The following is an 18,549-nucleotide window of genomic DNA, read 5'->3' as shown; positions in this document are numbered from 1 at the left end:
TTATCGCTACAGCAATAACAACAGCAACAACGAAATGAAGAAAATTTTAAAGAAAAGCAACTCCAAAGCCAAGAAAAGTTGAAAATTCTTGAACTTGAAATACAAGAGCGTTTGGCTATGGAGGAATTGAAACTCAAGTTTAAATGAAAAACTTCACGAAATCATGTCCTCATACGTTTAACTCTTTTTATTAATAAAAAATACACAGCTATAAGTTATTCAAAACCTTTTTTCAGTGCTACAAGTTTTTTTTAACTTTCTGTTGTCAATTTGTTAGTGTACATTTTTTTTTCGATTCAGAGTGTGAATTTGTATCTGTGCCTATTCTGTGAATATGAATATGAATATATATGGGTTTAAAGCTCTGCTATAAGTAAAAATATTTGGAGTAACCACCTTTTATTGACATGATGGAGGAGTTTAATAATAGCATTAATTACTGGGTTGATTTTGAATAAAGTTTAATAACCTATCCCTAAGGTTCATTAACGGTAATAAGTTGGCAGTTGGTTCTAAACTAGATTCTTGATCCTCATTGTTGAAGCTTATGTGAATGTGCAAAATACAGCATACAATTATCCAATCATCGCAATCTCTCTTGTATTGTGTGCTATCTGAACTTGAGTTCTTTCAGGCTAGGGAATTTTTCTTTCACAGCCCCGAAACAATTTTCAATTCGCTGAAGTGAAATCAGAAGTTGTACTTTGTTGTTATCACTCCGAAACACATCATCATCTTTTACTAAGTTAAAAAGGTGGTCAAACTCCGTATGGTTTACGCGCAGCATTTGGAAAAATTTACTTTTATCTAAATGTTCCAATACATTCAGCTCTTATTGGTTTGACTTAGGATGTCCTAAATGGACACCACGGCGATTGTTTAGCAATACACAGCAGCATATTCAGTCTGAACCTTTCATCGATATCTTCTTGCTCGTCTTCATCACCTACAATCAACACGTAAAAAAAACACAAAGGAAGTGTTGCATTACTTACTCTATTCTACAATGATGACGTCAAATGTATATTTTTGACAAATGACAGCTATAATTTTACTTTTTTCGCTTTTATGTTTATATTTATATTTTGTATTATTTTCTCTTCTGCTAAAGAGCTGATTAATTGGGTGAACAGCGCACACAATAGTGCATAAAATAGCACAGGATGTTCACACTTCCGGCTATACAAGTGTGCTATATCAATAGCAGAAGGTAGAAATAGCATCAATAGTACACTTTGTGAAAAACATATTTTCTAAAATCGCGGTTTTCGGTGTAGGAATCTTAGATTTTGCAAAAGTAATTTTTTTCATTCTTTTTGCACTACTTTATCCTATTTTTATAATCCGGTGCCGCAGGAAGAATCTGGAAAACTTTAGAAAAACCCCATCTAGTATATATTTACATATGTTTCTATATCTAGTTTTTAATCTTTTTGATACGTTCTGAAACCAGAAGTGTTTACAAGTTCCTATTTTAAAATTTTTAAACTTATTGGTTTCGTTTCAAAACAGTTATGAGATTGAAGACATATTGTTCAACTAAGTTTAAAATTTAAACTCAATGAATTTATAAAACAGAGTAGTAAATTCAGAGGTATTGAATATATGTGAAAATAGTTTGAATAATTGCTTAAACCGATAATTGGTTAAAAATTTACGCTAAAATTTCTACCCGAGCTCTTATTAAATATATTATGGCGAAAATCCTTGGGCTGAACACTCCTAGAGGGTGCCGGCTGTTAATAGTCACTACAGTAACCCCGCTAGGGGAGTGCTAGCCAATTTCAGGAATCAGTGCCATTAGTGCCTTAGCCCCTTAATAGCTCTGGCATGGAGTAGTGGCTCTTGAACGTGGCATCAATGTGGGGGCCGGACCGGTGGTGTTTTGCGTAGTCCTGCCGATGGTCAGTGCTGTTAGTAACCCTCTCGGTAGGCAGTTTGCTACCGGGGAGCTGCTAGCATGGGGGAGCAGCCCGCCCGCTTGCCTCCAGCTACGCCAACGGCTTTCACCCAAAGAAAGGATAGGCCACCTCCCTCACAGATGCGCAGTAGGCAGAGGCAGGTGACTATACGCATCCTGAAAAGGTTGGTGAACGTCCCTAACTTTCTCCCTATGGCGTTACCTGGGGACGTTGAGGAGGTAGGGGCTGAAATTGAGTGGGCGAAAACCATCGTCCCTGATCTTAAGAAGTCTGCTCCGGTGAAGGAACAGGCCTCCGGTAAGCGTAACCATTCGATGGATGTTGTGCAGAAAGCTGCTAAGAAGTTTAGAGACAAAGTCTCCTCCTTCGAGAGGTTACTAAAAGTAGCATCCTTGTTGGAGTCTTTGAATCTAATCCTGAAAAGGAGCAGATTTTCAAGGAAAAATGGGACTGGATAAAGACCGAAATGGCCAGTTTTTCAGTCGCCTTAGTAAGGGAGAAGGGAGGGCAAATCAAGTTGGTGGCCTGCGATGACCAGACGTCAGCCGACCTGTACAAAAAGGCGGTGGCCAGGCTGGGTGAGTTTTACCCTGGTGCGAAGCTCAGGGGTGTCGACTTTAAGGACATCCCATCTAGGCCGAGAGCTATGGTCTGGATTCAATCCGAGCCGGATGATCCAGAGGGAGTACTTCAGGTCATAAGGACCTTCAACCCAGAGCTACCTTGCTGTAGTTGGAGAGACCTGAAGCTGGAGCATAGCACCAGGGACGCGTCTTCGATCTCCCCGCTAACGCCGGGCAGGCTTAATGCTTACACTGGAGAGGAGCCAAAGTCTGATGAAGACGGCGACTTGACAGTGGTGGAGGTGGTCGGCGCTCAGCCTAATGCGGGTCCTTCAAAGCAACCTCCATCATTGTGAAGCGGGTTCTGCTGCGCTGCTGCTCCAGTTTTCCAGTGGGGCAGATGATATAGCCCTTATACAAGTGCCTTGGGTAGTAGGGCATTACATTTGCGTGCTGAAAGCAGCAAGATTGACGTTGGTGAGTGGTGCCACACATGGGAAACCGAGAGCCTGCATCTTGGTAAGATCTGAACTAAATTTTCTTTTCCTCCCGCAGTTTAGCGACGAGGATGCTACAACTATGACGTTGACAGTTGGTGGTACTGATATTACACTGACGTCCTTTTATTTACCTCATGAGGAGTCGGCTCCGACGAAGCTAGTCTGTAAGATAGCTCGGGATGCAAAGGGGCCACTACTACTAGCGGGAGATGCCAATACGCACCACGAAGCGTGTGGCAGTGGAGACTAAGAACGAGAGGGGTGAGTCAATTTTTGATTTTGTTATTTATCATAACTTTAAGATTAGTAATAGGGGTTCGGTACCCACGTTTGTTACTAGGAGCAGGCAGGAGGTTCTGGACGTCACCCTGATCTCGGGCAGCGGGGAATCCATGATAAAAAATTGGATGGTGCTTGAAGACCATTCTCTTTCGGATCATAGATTTGTTCGCCTTGACCTTGGCGGGGTGGCGCTCAGAACTGTCTGGCATAGAAACCTAAAAAACGCCAATTGGCGCATCTATAGTGAGGAGCTTCAAAAGAGGCTCTCAGGATCTAGTGTTCATATTCCCCAGAACTCTGCAGAGCTGGATAATATGGTTCACTTGTATACGACGGCTTGCGGGGAGGCTCTTAATAAGGCCTGCCCTAAGAAGGAAGGAACTTTATACTTCTTTTTGGAAACCAAAGGAATATACCGTTTACAGATGTTCACAACAGTAGTTTTAAATATCTCGAAAGAACTGTTAGTGTCTAAGTTGTGAAACAGTCTATACCAATTAATTTCCAGAAATAGATTGTTCAGGTCAAAAAAGTTGTATCGCTTAAAATTAAAAGAAAAATTTGATTTATCATTACTGACTTTGGCAAATCTATAAAATTAAAAAGTTGTGACTAACGGTACATGATGCATGTCAGACTTTGTAATAGGTGAGTCGCATTTAAGCAATGTTAAATTTAAACTATTACTCAAAAATACTAAATCTAAAGTGCGACCAAGTTGATTTGGGTAACAATTAATTTGACTTAAATCAATGTTTAAAAAGCTATCAAACACATATATTTCATTCAGGCTGGTAACATCACCCGCTATTAATGAAGAACTGGAAGTATCTTGAGACCAATTTATTTTAGGAAGGTTTAAATCCCCTAGCACGCAGAGATGATCGCCACCAATTTTATTCAGAGCTAAGCAAACAATATTTTCAACATGCGCTGTGTATAGGTTATGGCTACCGTTGGGCGGTATATAAGATGCACACAGATATTTTGAGTCTGGGTTGCCTCGGATGTGAACACAGACTTGATCAAGTCGCTCATTGTTATTATTAAGTGCAACCTCAGAAGCGTGATGTTTGCAATGCACTGCGAAGAGAGCTCCACCACCTCTAGCACATCCTGTGATGTTAGCATTTCTGTCCTTGCTAAAGACGTTATATAACATGGGGTCGAAGTACTCCGCGCTATGAAAGTGATCATTCATATACGAGCATGTTTGTACAAATGTATAGGTGTAAATTATAAAATGATTGTGAACTGCCACAATGATTGTGGCGGCCACCGTGGTGTGATGGTAGCGTGCTCCGCCTACCACACCGTATGCCCTGGGCTCACACCCCGGGCAAAGCAACATTAAAATTTTAGAAATAAGGTTTTTCAATTAGAAGAAAATGTTTCTGAGCGGGGTCGCCCCTCGGCAGTGTTTGGCAAGCGCTTCGAGTGTATTTCTGCCAATGAAAATCTCTCAGTAAAAACTCATCTGCCTTGCAGATGCCGTTCGGAGTCGGCATAATTGTCTGGCCAATTTGTAGGGAAAATCAAGAGGAGCACGACGCCAATTGGAAGAGAAGCTCGGCCTTCTCTTCGGAGGTTATCGCGCCTTACATTTATTTATTTTTATAACTGTATTATTTAGTAATTTAATGTTCATGCAACTATATTTGTGTGTATGTTTTATTTATTTGTGTTCATAAATGAACATTTGTCAAACTTCATTTCACTAAGAATCTTCGCCTACCCACCCACCAACATGGCTTCTGAAAAATGCATAGCACCACCGCTGCGTAAACGCCATAAACACTCAGATAAATTAGGGACTAAGTCAGGAAACCCCCCACCACAGGACGGTGCTCATGGCACCTCACCTGTCAAAAGCTTGACATAGTCAATTACGGCACGCTACTCCTTCCCCCATGTCTAAAAAAAAAATTTACCGCATATTATCTGAATGGTCGGCAAGCGTCGGTTTAATTTAGGAAAAAATCTCAAAATCTAGGAAAATTAAACAGGGGGTACCACAGGGTGGTGTCCTATCCCCGCTTCTGTTTCATTTCTACATATCAAAGCTGCCTTCCCCACCAGAAGGAGTTACAATCATTTTTTATGCCGACGACTGCACGATTATCGCAACGGGGCCTGGCCTTTTAATAGATGAATTATTTTGTTAAATAAAGAGCTATCTCCCCGATCTTTCTAGTTTCTTCACCTCGCGCACCCTGGCATCACCGACAAAATCCACGGCCACTCTGACTACGACGTTCAAGAAACAGATGACGCAAAAATTCCATAATCACTATGACGAGATCCGGCACCTGCCAACACAGCCGTTTGATCCAGACATAAAGCCATACGCAAAATCCACGCAGAATCGGTAAACACCTTTGCAGGACGCGCCCGGTGAACCCTGTTATCAATACCCAATATCCTGCTCTTGTAGAAGAAGAAGGCACACTACCAACGAAGACAACAGTCACACTAGCCTAAATTCCTTCTGGATACTGCAACAGGTTAAACTCTTACTTGTCCGGATCGGAGGGGGTATGCAGGCTATCAATGCTTAGCATAACGGAACCCCTAAAAGCAGCCCCAAGAGTTGTAATGTGTGCAATTTGGCATATTTCGCCTGTAGACCTGGTGTCATAGCATTAACAACTGCACCGAGACTCAATGCATCGGGGCAACTTGAGCTCAGACCATACGCTATAGTAGTATAGCGTCATCAAGTATAGGACGAACAGACTACCTAGGTCAGTACAAGTGTTTTGAAGGGTCTCTTAGAGCCACAATAGAGGAAGGCTGGCGTTGGTTCCGTAGAAATCGGAGGTGTAGGGTCAGAGGTATAATGCGCCAATACCGAAATAAACAGCTGCAGCTACAAGCTGCGAGATCACTGTAGAATTCTTCAGGCGGAAGTAGTCGCCGTAACAACAGCAGTACAAACATTGAAGGAAAATAGCTTAAACGAAGGCGAGGGTTGCATGCAAGAAAGGCGTGGAACCAAGCGCGGGGCTGGAAAATTTTCGAAGATTATGTATAGGTCTTACAACCTTAGACTAACAAAGTTGTTTTATAACTGCTTTTAAATTAGGCCTTGTCAGAGATATCAGATGTAGAAAGTGAGGTTGTAGAAGGCCACGATCGGGCACGTGATTCCCAGGCTAAGACTCCAGCTATTAAAAGTGGCACAGCTCATCTAGAAGCAACTCATTCATTCATTCATTCATTTATTTAAATAAAAAATCAGTACAATGGGTTTTAACATCTTTTATAGTACAACAAAAAATTGTAATGAACTGTATCAAGTAACCAATAGACAGAGGTGTAAATATTTTAATAAAAATGTATAAATAATAATAACACTAATAGTAATAATAATATTAACAATAATTATAATAATAACAATAGTAATAATACTTATAAGGTATCACTAATAACCTATAGATTGACGGTCAGAACTTAAGTCCAAATTTGAGAAATAAGAACATAAGATTTGCTTGAAATTACTTTTGTTAAGCTTACCCCTACCGGAGGCTGGTATGGAATTCCAGGTTCTTATAGTGTTGACACGGAACAACCTCACAGATGCTATGAAATTAAAGGTATTTAAATCTATATATATATTAAATCACTGGTACGCTCAGACCTAGTGAAAACAAATTTGTCATACAGGTAAGAGGGAGACTTACACGACATAAGACGAAACAGAAAAACACAGCTTCTGGCTTTACCGTACTGGAAAATATCACATCCCAAAAGTTTATTTCTCCAGCTGGAGATGTGATCATATCTCTTAAGACCATAACCATACCGAGTCATCATATGAATCATATGAATAACACATCAATTTTGTGGGCGGATTGTGAGTCTAACATATTAAACACTTAATGACTAACGGTGTAAAAGCACCGGTCAGCCTCAGATTTCTTAAGGAGACATACACTTTACATACAACTGAATTTGTGTGATCAACACAGGACAAGTTAGTTAGTTAGAGGAAAGGGAAAACAGGCCTTTACTATGGATATGTAGCTTTATTTGTTCATACAGAAGGCGCTCAAAGGCTTTTGACAGGGCAGAAAAGATGCTAATTGGACGGGAATCTCTGGGGCTACAAGCAGATTTTGTTTTCGCTACTGGTAGCACAGACCCAATTTTCCACAGGGATGGAAAGCAAGAGGTTGTGATGGCGCGATTGATAATGTGGGTTAAGGTACCAACAATAAAAGGTAGTACAATCCTAAATAAATTTGATTGGTATACCATCCTTACAAGTAGTATTAGATTTAATTTTGAGAACTGATCTAATCACATCAGACTCGGACACAGATACAAATTCGAACTTTGAGCCAACATAAACAGACGAATTATATGAAATGAGCGGGGCTTGGCTGTCAGAAGGACAACAACCTTTAATAAAGGCATTATTAGCAAATCTTCGCTCAGCTTACAGTCGGAGACATCACGGCAATATACCCGGCAAGCTCTTCAGGCTTCTCCAAAGAATATTTGAGGAGAGAGAGGGATCCAGCCTAGCCGAATAGAAAGTGCGCTTCTCGCTTTTCATGACTGATGTAGCAATATTTCTAGCGCATCGAAATAGTTCCCAAGTTTGCGGCGTTGGATTCCTCTGTTTGAAGTGCTACCAGAACTCTTCTGTTGAACCACGGGCAGGACGGAGACTTAGGTTTACATACACGAAAATTAAACACATTTAGTAAATTGGTGTTAAGGAAGTTCAGCTTGTCAGAAACACCAACAATCGGACCAATTTATACATGAAAGATGTAAAAATAGCGAGTCAACATTAAGGCCTCTATAATCTCTAAACCTACTTGGACCCAAGCGGTTAGAGTCTACAGAAGAAGAGTGCAAAAATTAGGTCATGGTCAGAAATAAAAGCAAACTGGTCAAACTTTAAAACTAGAGACAGATCAGACACTAAAAAATAGTCAGTAAGCTGAGTTATTATCATATCTAGTCGGTACAGACTTGTTAACAACAGAACGGCCAGCACAAGCAACGTAATCCAGGAAATTTAGCGATTCACGAGAAAGCAGATTCACTAAGAAACCATGTCTCAGAGACACAAATAATATCAACAAGTGTCGACGCAAATGTGTAACGGACAGCATCAATTTTCGACATACTTAAACTCCGAGCATTAAAATGAGCAATACTGAAACTTTTCTGTCGTTTACATATTACATTTAGCATCGCCAAGCAGTGCTCGCCAACATTCAAACCATTATCTTTAACAGATTTAAAAATAATACGTTAACAAGGGTAAACAAACAAAAGCACACTAACACTACAAAATACATCAGGCAGACCATCTTAACAAGATCAATAGGGACAATAATTAAGTATGCAAAAAAAACAAAACAACAAACAGACATACAGGCTTAAGGCTAGCGAAACACCTCCAAATCTTCATCTCTAAATTACCATAGGTCCTAGGAAGCTTCTAGTATATGCCAAGATGGCGGAGCTATTTCATAGCATAGGCCCTGGTTTTTGATAGGGTTTTGGTTTAGTTTGGTACTTCAGCAAACTTCTTGTAATACTACGGACTCATTGAGTCTATGCGGTGACCGGCCAGTTCAAGCTAACCTAACCTAATCTATGAATAAAAAATAAAACTTACAAACGTTGAAAACTATATATGAAATTCTATCTTTCTCAATCTCCTTCTCTCTTTTCTCTTCTCTCAATTTCTTCTCATTCTTCTGCATCCCTTATTGCCTGTTCCAGAAGATGCTATGTATTTTATTCCAGTCCCAGTCCCATTCCGAGTCTCAGTCCCAGTCCTAGTCCTAATCCCAGTCCCAGTCCGTCTCTGGATAATATATTACTCTGTACTAAGTAGCTGTTGATGAGTGAGCTTTCATTTGATATCCATATTGTATAAACACTGTCTAGGCATTCACTGACCCACGTTTTGGCCTATATCTCGAGACCCAGTCACCCAGGGGTATGAAAATTACCCTCTGCTAAAGCACTCATCCACAGCTTTCATTTGATATCCATATTCTATAAACACATTCCAGGGGTACCCGGCTCCACGTTTTGGCCTATATCTCGAGACCCTAGTCACCCAGGGGTATGAAAATTACCCTCTAATAAAGCACTCTTCAACAGCTTTCATTTGATATCCACATTCTATAAACACATTTTAGGGGTACCCGGGTCCACGTTTTGGCCTATATCTCGAGACCCTAGTCACCCAGGGGTATGAAAATTACCCTCTACTAAAGCACTCATCAACAGCTTTCATTTGATTTCCATATTCTATGAACACATTATAGGGGTACCAAGGTCCACTTTTTGGCCTATAGCTCGAGACCCTAGTCACCCAGGGGTATGAAAATTACCCTCTAATAAAGCACTTATCAACAGCTTTCATTTGATGTCCATATTCTATACACACATTCTAGGGGTACCCAGGTCCACGTTTTGGCCTATATCTCGAGACCCTAGTCACCCAGGGGTATGAAAATTACCCACTACTACAGCACTCATCAACAGCTATCATTTGATATCAATATACTATAAACACATAATAGGGGTACCAGGGTCCCCTTTTTGGCCTATAGCTCGAGACCCTAGTCACCCAGGGGTATGAAAATTACCCTCTACTAAAGCACTCATCAACAGCTTTCATTTGATATCCATATTCTATACACACATTCTAGGGGTACCCAGGTCCACGTTTTGGGCTATATCTCGAGACCCGAGTCACCCAGGGGTATGAAAATTACCCTCTACTAAAGCACTCATCAACAGCTTTTATTTTATATCCATATTCTATAAACACACTCTAGGGGTACCCGGGTCCACGTTTTGGCCTATATCTCGAGACCCTAGTCACCCAGGGGTATGAAAATTACCCTCTACTAAAGCACTCATCAACAGCTTTCATTTGATTTCCATATTCTATAAACACACTCTAGGGGTACCCGGGTCCACGTTTTGGCCTATATCTCGAGACCCTAGTCACCCAGGGGTATGAAAATTACCCTCTACTAAATCACTCATCAACAGCTTTCATTTGATATCCATATTCTATAAGCACACTCTAGGGGTACCCGGGTCCACGTTTTGGCCTATATCTCGAGACCCTAGTCACCCAGGGGTATGAAAATTACCCTCTACTAAAGCACTCATCAACAGCTTTCATTTGATATCCATATTCTATAAACACACTCTAGGGGTACCCGGGTCCACGTTTTGGCCTATATCTCGAGACTCTAGTCACCCAGTCACCTATCCTATATTTCAAGTTAGATCAAACTACACACGGGGTGAAAAACAAATTCAAAATCGGTTCAGTAGTTTAGGAGTCCATTGGCCTCAATTGTGTGAAACGTGTTTTATATATAAAGACTAGCAGACCCGTCAGACGTTGTTCTGCCCTAAATTTGGTCTATCTGCATACATTTTAATAAGCTTTTTCTCTCTAACTCAGCGCTCCCCTCTTCACTTCTTCCTAATCTTTTTATTCACTCCTCCCTCCGTCTTTTTCGCTTCATCTATCTCTATTTTCGTCTCTCTATATCTCTTTCTCAATCTCCTTATCCTTCCCTCTTTTCTCTCCACTCAAGCTTTTCCCATTCTTCTTCATCCCTTATTGTCAGTCCCAGAGGATGGTATGTATTTTGTTCCAGTCCCATTCCGAGTTCCAGTCCCACTCCGAGTCTCAGTCCCAATTCTAGTCCTAATCTCATTCCCAGCCGGTCTCTGGTCTACTTCCCCGAAAAAGGATCGTAAATACTAATATAGGCAAATTTATATTACAAATTTCAGGCAAATCGAATAGGACGTATGTAAATGGGTATGTGGGTATTATCAATTCATGATTTTTTTCGGCTTCGCATGCATATTTATCAGTTTTGCCAGGTTGATGCGACTAATCGAATATCACAATAAAAATTACTTTAAAGCTATGAGCAACAACTTTCATTTGATACCCATATTACACACACATTCTAGGGGTATCCGGGTCCACGTTTTGGCCTATATCTCGAGACCCTAGTCACCCAGCGGTATAAATTACTCTGTACTAAAGCACACATCAACAGCTTCAATTTAATATCCATAATGTAAAAACACATCCTAGTGTTACCCTGATCCACGTTTTGGCCTATATCTCAAGACCCTAGTCACAAACAGATATGAAAATTACCCTGTACTAAAGCACTCATCAACAGCTTTCATTTGTTATCCTTCTTGTATAAACACTTCCTAGGGGTACCCGGGCCCACATTTTGGCCTATATCTCGAAACCCTAGTCACCCACGGGTACGAAAAATATCCCGTATCAAAGTACTCATAAACAGCTTCCATTTGATGCCCACATTGTACAAACATATCGCAGGATTACCCAGGTCCACGTTTTGATCTCAAGACCCTATCCAGAAAGGGATAAAAAGTATCCTTATGTCTGTCTCCTGGTTCTAAGCTACCCCTCCACCTATTTTCAGCCCAATCCGTTCATACGTTCTTGAGTTATAAATAGTGTAACTAACACCACTTTCTCTTGTATATGTACATATATACATTACATTAGAAACTTCAAAAATAACAGTATTTCTCCACTATTTAATGGATGTTATTATACAATCTACAAACTTCAATCACTCTATCTATTAACAAAAAAAGCGCATGAAAATCCGTTGCGTAGTTTTAAAGGTTTAAGCATTCAAAGGGACATGGGACAGAAAAAGCGACTTTGTATTATAATCTGTAGTGATAGTGATACATGCAAAAATACCAAAAAATAAAACTTTTTTGAAGAATTTTAAAGAAATGTTTAACATTTTTAACGAAAGATTATTTTTCAATAGATGTATGCATTCTTAACCATTTATGTTACATAAATATGTATGTACATACCTATGTCAAGCTGATATGATATGAAAATATGTATGTACATTCATACATGCCTATAAACCTACGCCCGAAGTTAAACAACGCAGCGAATGCTATGTACATATGTACGTATGTGTCGCATCTTGCCTCACTCAAAAGCAATTAGCGCGAACAGTTGACACCGAACAATCACACACACGAATTTTTTGGTAAAAATGTTACTTTTGTTGAACAATTTGGCTGATATAAGAAAGGAATCAGATCGAAGGTAAATATTTCAAAGTTTTACTGAAAAGTAGAATTTTTTAAATCCATCCATCCGTTTATGAGTTATAGCTGTGTAAACAAAAATTTTATGATTTTTTACTACATTTTTGCAATTTGCCACGCCCCTATAATATATATATTCAAATTATATTAACTGTACCATCTCACGTAGCTAAGCTTTCAAATGCAAAAAAACCGTTTTAAAATCGGAGCATTCTGTGTGAAGTTATGTGCATACAAGGCATTTAGCGACTTTATTTTATAAGATTTATTATTATTATTATTATATAGATTTGCTAACCGATAAAGGGCAGTTTAAAAACGCAGAGCATTTTGGGAACCCGGAGGTAGGATATCATTTAATACGGCAAATGGACGTCCATTTTAGCAGGATGGTATTAGTCTTGTGTACTTTAGAGGATAAAATTTTACTTGCCCCAAAAGGCAAGTAGCTCGTGACCTGTTATGGCAATAACAAACATATAAAGAATAGATTTAAATTACCTTTTGCTGTAGCCACTCTGAATGAGGGCGCAATCTGGCGATATAACTTTTTATTTCAACATCCTGTATGAGCTTTTTCTCCTTAGTGTCAACTAACAGCATTCGACCAGGCTTCAACCGGCTTTTTAAAATTACTTTTGATGCATCAACGTCATACACACCTACTTCAGAAGCCATTACAAGGATATTGTCGCTTGTAACATAAAAACGAGAGGGCCTTAATCCATTACGATCAAGAACAGCACCAATATATCGCCCATCAGTAAATGAAATCAAAGCTGGCCCGTCCCAGGGTTCCATTACACACGAGGCCCATTGATAAAAGTCACGTTTTTCTTGAGGCATTGTGCTATCATTTTGCCATGCTTCTGGAACCATAGTCATCACAGATTCAGGTAGCGAACGTCCACTAGCCATGGTAAGAAACTCAAGGACACAATCAAATGACCCGGAATCTGATAAATTTGGTTCAACAACAGGATACAGTTTTTTTAATTGGTCGCCGTAAAGTTCACTTCGCATGACGCCCTCACGTGCTTTCATCAAATTAACGTTTCCGCGTAAAGTGTTAATTTCTCCATTGTGAGCTATAACGCGTAATGGATGCGCACGCTCCCAGGAAGGAAATGTATTAGTTGAAAAACGTGTATGTACCAAAGCCAAATACGTTTCAAAATTTGTATTTTTGAGGTCGATATAATACTTCCATAACTGATCAGATGTGAACAATCCTTTATAGACTATTGTTTTGGAGCATAGTGAACAAATGTAAAAACGTCTCCCATCTCTAATTAATTCGTGGCTAGAACGTTTACGCAATACATATATTTGACGGTCAAAAGACTCTTGGTTAAAAACTCCGGAGCAATCGACAAAAACTTGACGCAACAATGGCTCAGATTGTCGTGCGACGCCGCCAATAGCATCTTTATTTGTTGGAACATCACGCCATGCAAATACTCTTAAGTTCAATTCAAGTGCTAACTGAGTAAACTCAGCTTCAACCTCCGAATGTGTTTCTTCACCAAAGTAAATAATACCGGTAGCATACTTGCCGAGCTCTGGCAACACAATTCCTTGCGAAACCCTGGAAAGAAATTGTTCATTAAACAGGATTCTATTGTACAACATGTAAACTTTATAATAGCTTAGTACAGCCTAAAAAACCAGCTAACGGTGGTGAATTGTTATCAATCCTTTAGTCAGTAGCAAAGTCGTTGGAAACCGTTCTGCGTTCTTCTTCATTTTTAACGCAAGTCTTCGGTTAGCCAGCCATCAATTAGGCTTCCGTAAAATGCATATCGCTACCACCGCGCTTAACGCCTTTACCATCTTGATAAATTGCGGACTGAACCTCCCAAAACTACATCATAGGGCGGTGCTCGTGGCATTATAGCTGTCGAAAACGTTTGACACAGTCAACCACCGCGCACTACTCCCAGACATAGAAGGTTTACCCCTTGTCTAAAAAGATTGACCGAAAAATGTCTGAGTGGTTGGCAAGCGTCGCTTCAATTTAAGAGCGAAACCTAGAAACCTAGGAGCATTAAACAAGAGGTGGTGCAGGGTTGTGTCCCATCCCCGATTCCATTTAATTTATACATATCAAAGCTTCCTTCATCACCAGGACGAGATAACAACATATCCTACTCCGACGACTGCACGATAATGGCAACTGACCCTGGCCCCTCGATAGACGAATTAGTTTCCAAAATGAATAGTTATCTACCCATTAGTTCTGTTTTTTCTTCACATCGCTAGATCTGAAGCTATTGCCGACCAACTCCACTTCCACTCTGTTTAAGACATCTAAGAAACGGATGACGCAAATATTGGACATTCACGTCGATGGCGTTACTTTATGGACTGTTAGTCACCCAAAGGTCTTAGGGTGACATTCGATAACACTCTCCCCCTCAAGGCGCATGCCACCGAACTCGTATCTAAAGTACAAAGCCACAACAAAAGCCTTAATTTGCTTGCCGGCAGCACAACTTACAAATCAATTAGTCGACTGCTCATGTGATTCGCGTCACCGGTTTGGTCGGCTGATTTAAAAATAACATACAAGAAAATGCTGCAGGCGTGCCAAAAACTGCACTCAGAATTACCATGGCTTGTCTTCGTATGACCCCTGAACACCACCTACATAGTGAGGCGAAAGAGCTCAACTTAAAGGAGTTTTTGGTGAATTGTCATAAGGCGGAGAATCCCAGCAAACAACTGCCTGATGGATGAGATACGACACCTTCCAACTCAGCCGTTTGATCCAGATAAACATAAGGAGACCCTAAGCCTAATCCACACTGAGTCGGTAAATATCCTCGCTTGGTCGCACCCCATGAACGCTGTTATCAATATACTGTTGTATAAACTAACAAGTATGTCAATTGATATGATATTGGTATTATTATAACTAGTATGCCTTCTGGTATAATGCTGACGCAGAGACTGAGTAGCGTGTTAAATGGTATAACCCTAATGCATATGCTGGCTGGTATGGTATCTGGTACGATTCTTGAGTATATAATGACTAGTTTGTCAACAGGTATGATGCTATTTGCTAACTCTAACTAGTTGGGATTTTTGGCAAACTATTATTCTTCTAATATAGAACTAGTTGGTTTGACTGCAGGGATTCTTCAATATACAACTAGTTGGTTTGACTGCAGGGATTCTTCAATATACAACTATTTGGTTTGACTGCACGGTACATCTGCAAGTGTTTAAGGAAAGTGGTTGAAAATATCTCGAAGGCCCAAAGAGGACATTGGCACATTGACTTCAGGGATTCTTCAATATACAACTAGTTGGTTTGACTGCAGGGTACATCTGCAAGTGCATAAGGAAAGTGGTTGAAAATATCTCGAAGGCCTAAAGAGGACATTGACACATCTCACTTAGCAAAAATGGGCAATTTAAGACACGAAGCATTATTTTTGCACCGAAACCAATCTATCGTAATGAACTTGAGGCATAATCCAAAATTGTTCTAACCAACGAGGTAAAGAACGCGTTTTGGTAATGAACGGGTGATTGAATTCCTCAATTACGTAGTCCTCACTGATTGGTTTGCTAGGTAAACAAATTAACTTGCATTTTTTCAGGTTAAGTTCCAAGTTGCCAGCTAATTAAGTTATTTAGATCAAAAGACACAATTTATCCTCAGGAGTTACGATAAAACAATAGGAAGGTTGTTAATAAACAATAAAAACAAAATGTTGTCGATGGCTTCCTTCCATCACACCCGAAGAAACATCATTAAATGAGATAAGTAGTTCCTAATAGAGATATACGCCGCCGGTAAACGCCGCCGCCGCCGATTGTGGTCGTTTTTCGCACGCCGCCGCCGAATGCCAAAAATATCGGCGCGGCGGCGGCGGCGTCCGGCGCGATACTATATTTTCTACTCGTTTAAGACTGTTGAGGCCATTTATTATTTATGTCGAAAATTGGTCGGATATGGTCGAAAGTGGTATCAACGGATGCGCATCACTGTCAGTTATAAGAAACTAATTGCGAAATTTAACTCTTTCTAACTATTCATAAGTTATTTAAAAAACAGGCGTTTCGATGTCAGCTGAACACGGACTTTGCATCACCCAATTCACCAAGTTATTAAAACAAAACACTAAAAGAAAAGTTATATAATAAATTTATATGCCCACTTAACCTCTTTCAACTTAAAATCGGTCGACTTTCATTCTAAAATATCGTTTTGATTTAACTAAGGCTATTGAAATCAATGTTGTGAACACAAACGTCAGCAAACTTTGGTCTACATTTTAAAAATTTTATCCATATATATTTAGAAATTACGTTCCTAAATTCAACCGACGCCTGCCAACCACTCAGATAATTAGCGGTCCATCCTTTTAGACAAGCGGGAAGGTGTGAGCCTTCTATGTCTTGGAGTAGCGTGCCGTGGTTGACTGTGTCAAAAGCTTTTGACAGGTAAAGTGCCACGAGCACCGTCCTATGATGGGTTTTTGCTGATTTAATCCGTAATTAATCTGAGTGTTAATGCCATTGAGGGCGGTGGTGGGGCTGTGCAATTTACGGAAGCCATGTTGGTGTGGCTAGGCGAAGATTTGCCGTGAAATAAGGGAGCACAACGGTTTCCAATGTCTTAGCTACTGGCGAAAGGAGTGATATCGGTCGATAAGACTCGCCTTCGTTAGCTGGTTTGCCAGGCTTTAGTAGCGGGATTATCCTTGCCATTTTCCATTTTTCGGGAATGACGAAGTATTTCAGTGACAGGTTGAAAACATGTGTTAGGTATTTTATTCCCTCATCGCCAAGGTGTTAAAGCATTGGCATGGCTATTTCGTCCGGGCCTATCGACTTGGATGGCCTGGCCTTACGGATGGCTGCTTCAACCTCTGTGGGGGTGATCGTAATGGGTGGGACGTCGTATTTATGTTTATGGGCTCGTCTGTTAGAACGACGTCTGCCTTTGTCTACAGAAGAATGCATTATAAATTGTCGGCAAAAGCCGCTTGCGCATTTCTTCGAATCAGATAAAAGTTTTATCACCGCAGGCTATAGAAACTTTATCATTGTGTTTAGTTGGATAAGACAAGGATTTAACGGTTGCCCACATTTTACCAACACCCGCGGAGAGGTTGCAGTTCTTTAGATGCTCCGCTCATTTGGTACATTTATGTTCATTTACCAGACGCATGATATCCAAATTAAGACTCCTAATAAGGGAGTTTCTAGGGTTGAGGTGTGTCGCAAGGTCACGTTCTCTTGCTAAATTTGCGTCTTCGGCCGGGAAATGCGGTATGATATCAGGGTATTCTACCGGCCGGGATGAAGCGTGCAGAAGCTGAAGCGATGACCTTGCGGAACGCACGCTCACCCTGCCGGACACCGGGGAGAGCAGCAAAAGATGGTTTGTAAAGGTTGTATAGTCTTCGCAATTGGTATAGTCTTCCCATACTGGTGGTCGGGATCGCAACTGTTCGCACATGGGGAATTGTAGCTCTTAAACAGCCGAAAAAGCTGGAGGCGCCCCGTGCCACGAGTGTCATGAGTGTATAGACCATTAATAGCAACCGTAAGTCGCCTTTGTTCGTGACCGCCAAGGAGCCACAAATGATTTAAAGAAATTGTGTTCGCGACGATTATTAGGAGTTATCCCTAGGTGAAACTACGCTTTGCACGAGATATACTGACAAAAGTGTGACTATTTTATGTATCTCTTTTTTTCAACAGACGCAGCAGTACCAATTCCAAAGACTGGGGATAGGTTCAAAGCCTCTCTGGAGTAAGCGAACGAGGGATAATCCCTCCGCAAGGAGCTACTCCTGAAAATTTTTGAACGGTCTTCGAGATCTTGAGGCAAAAACTCCGGATATTTCCGAAATGGCGAGCACGTTCATTTCCTTAAATACATACAAACAAACCCTTTCCTAAATATAATTTTTTTTAAATAGAAAAATGAAGCGTTTTAAAGTAAGAACACCGGCGTACGCCGGCGCGCCGCCTACGCCGCCGCCGCCGATAAAGTGATCGGCGTAAACCTCTAGTTCCTAAGTGTTACTTTTTGTGTTCTGTAAGAGGATATCCAATGCAAGAGAAAAGGTGGAAAACCAATACGTTCAAGTTAAAACAAAAGAATTGAGTGGGAAACCTTGTCTA

General features: G+C 40.5%; 1 protein-coding gene across 5 annotated transcripts in view; it reads right to left on the bottom strand.

Annotated features, from left to right (window-relative positions):
- Positions 1 to 18,549, bottom strand: part of LOC137233476 (uncharacterized) — an 807,788-nt gene that overhangs the window by 574,795 nt on the left and 214,444 nt on the right. For all 5 annotated transcript variants that reach the window (XM_067756516.1, XM_067756517.1, XM_067756518.1 and 2 more), the window contains exon 4: positions 12,904 to 13,990. In XM_067756516.1, the coding sequence (XP_067612617.1) occupies positions 12,904 to 13,990 (1,087 nt within the window). The remainder of the gene's footprint in view (positions 1 to 12,903; positions 13,991 to 18,549) is intronic.

The sequence above is a fragment of the Eurosta solidaginis genome, chromosome 5 (assembly GCF_040869045.1).
Source record: "Eurosta solidaginis isolate ZX-2024a chromosome 5, ASM4086904v1, whole genome shotgun sequence".
Lineage (NCBI taxonomy): Eukaryota > Metazoa > Arthropoda > Insecta > Diptera > Tephritidae > Eurosta > Eurosta solidaginis.
The sequence above is the reverse complement of the archived record's forward strand: the minus strand, read 5'-3'. Positions and strand labels throughout refer to the sequence as shown.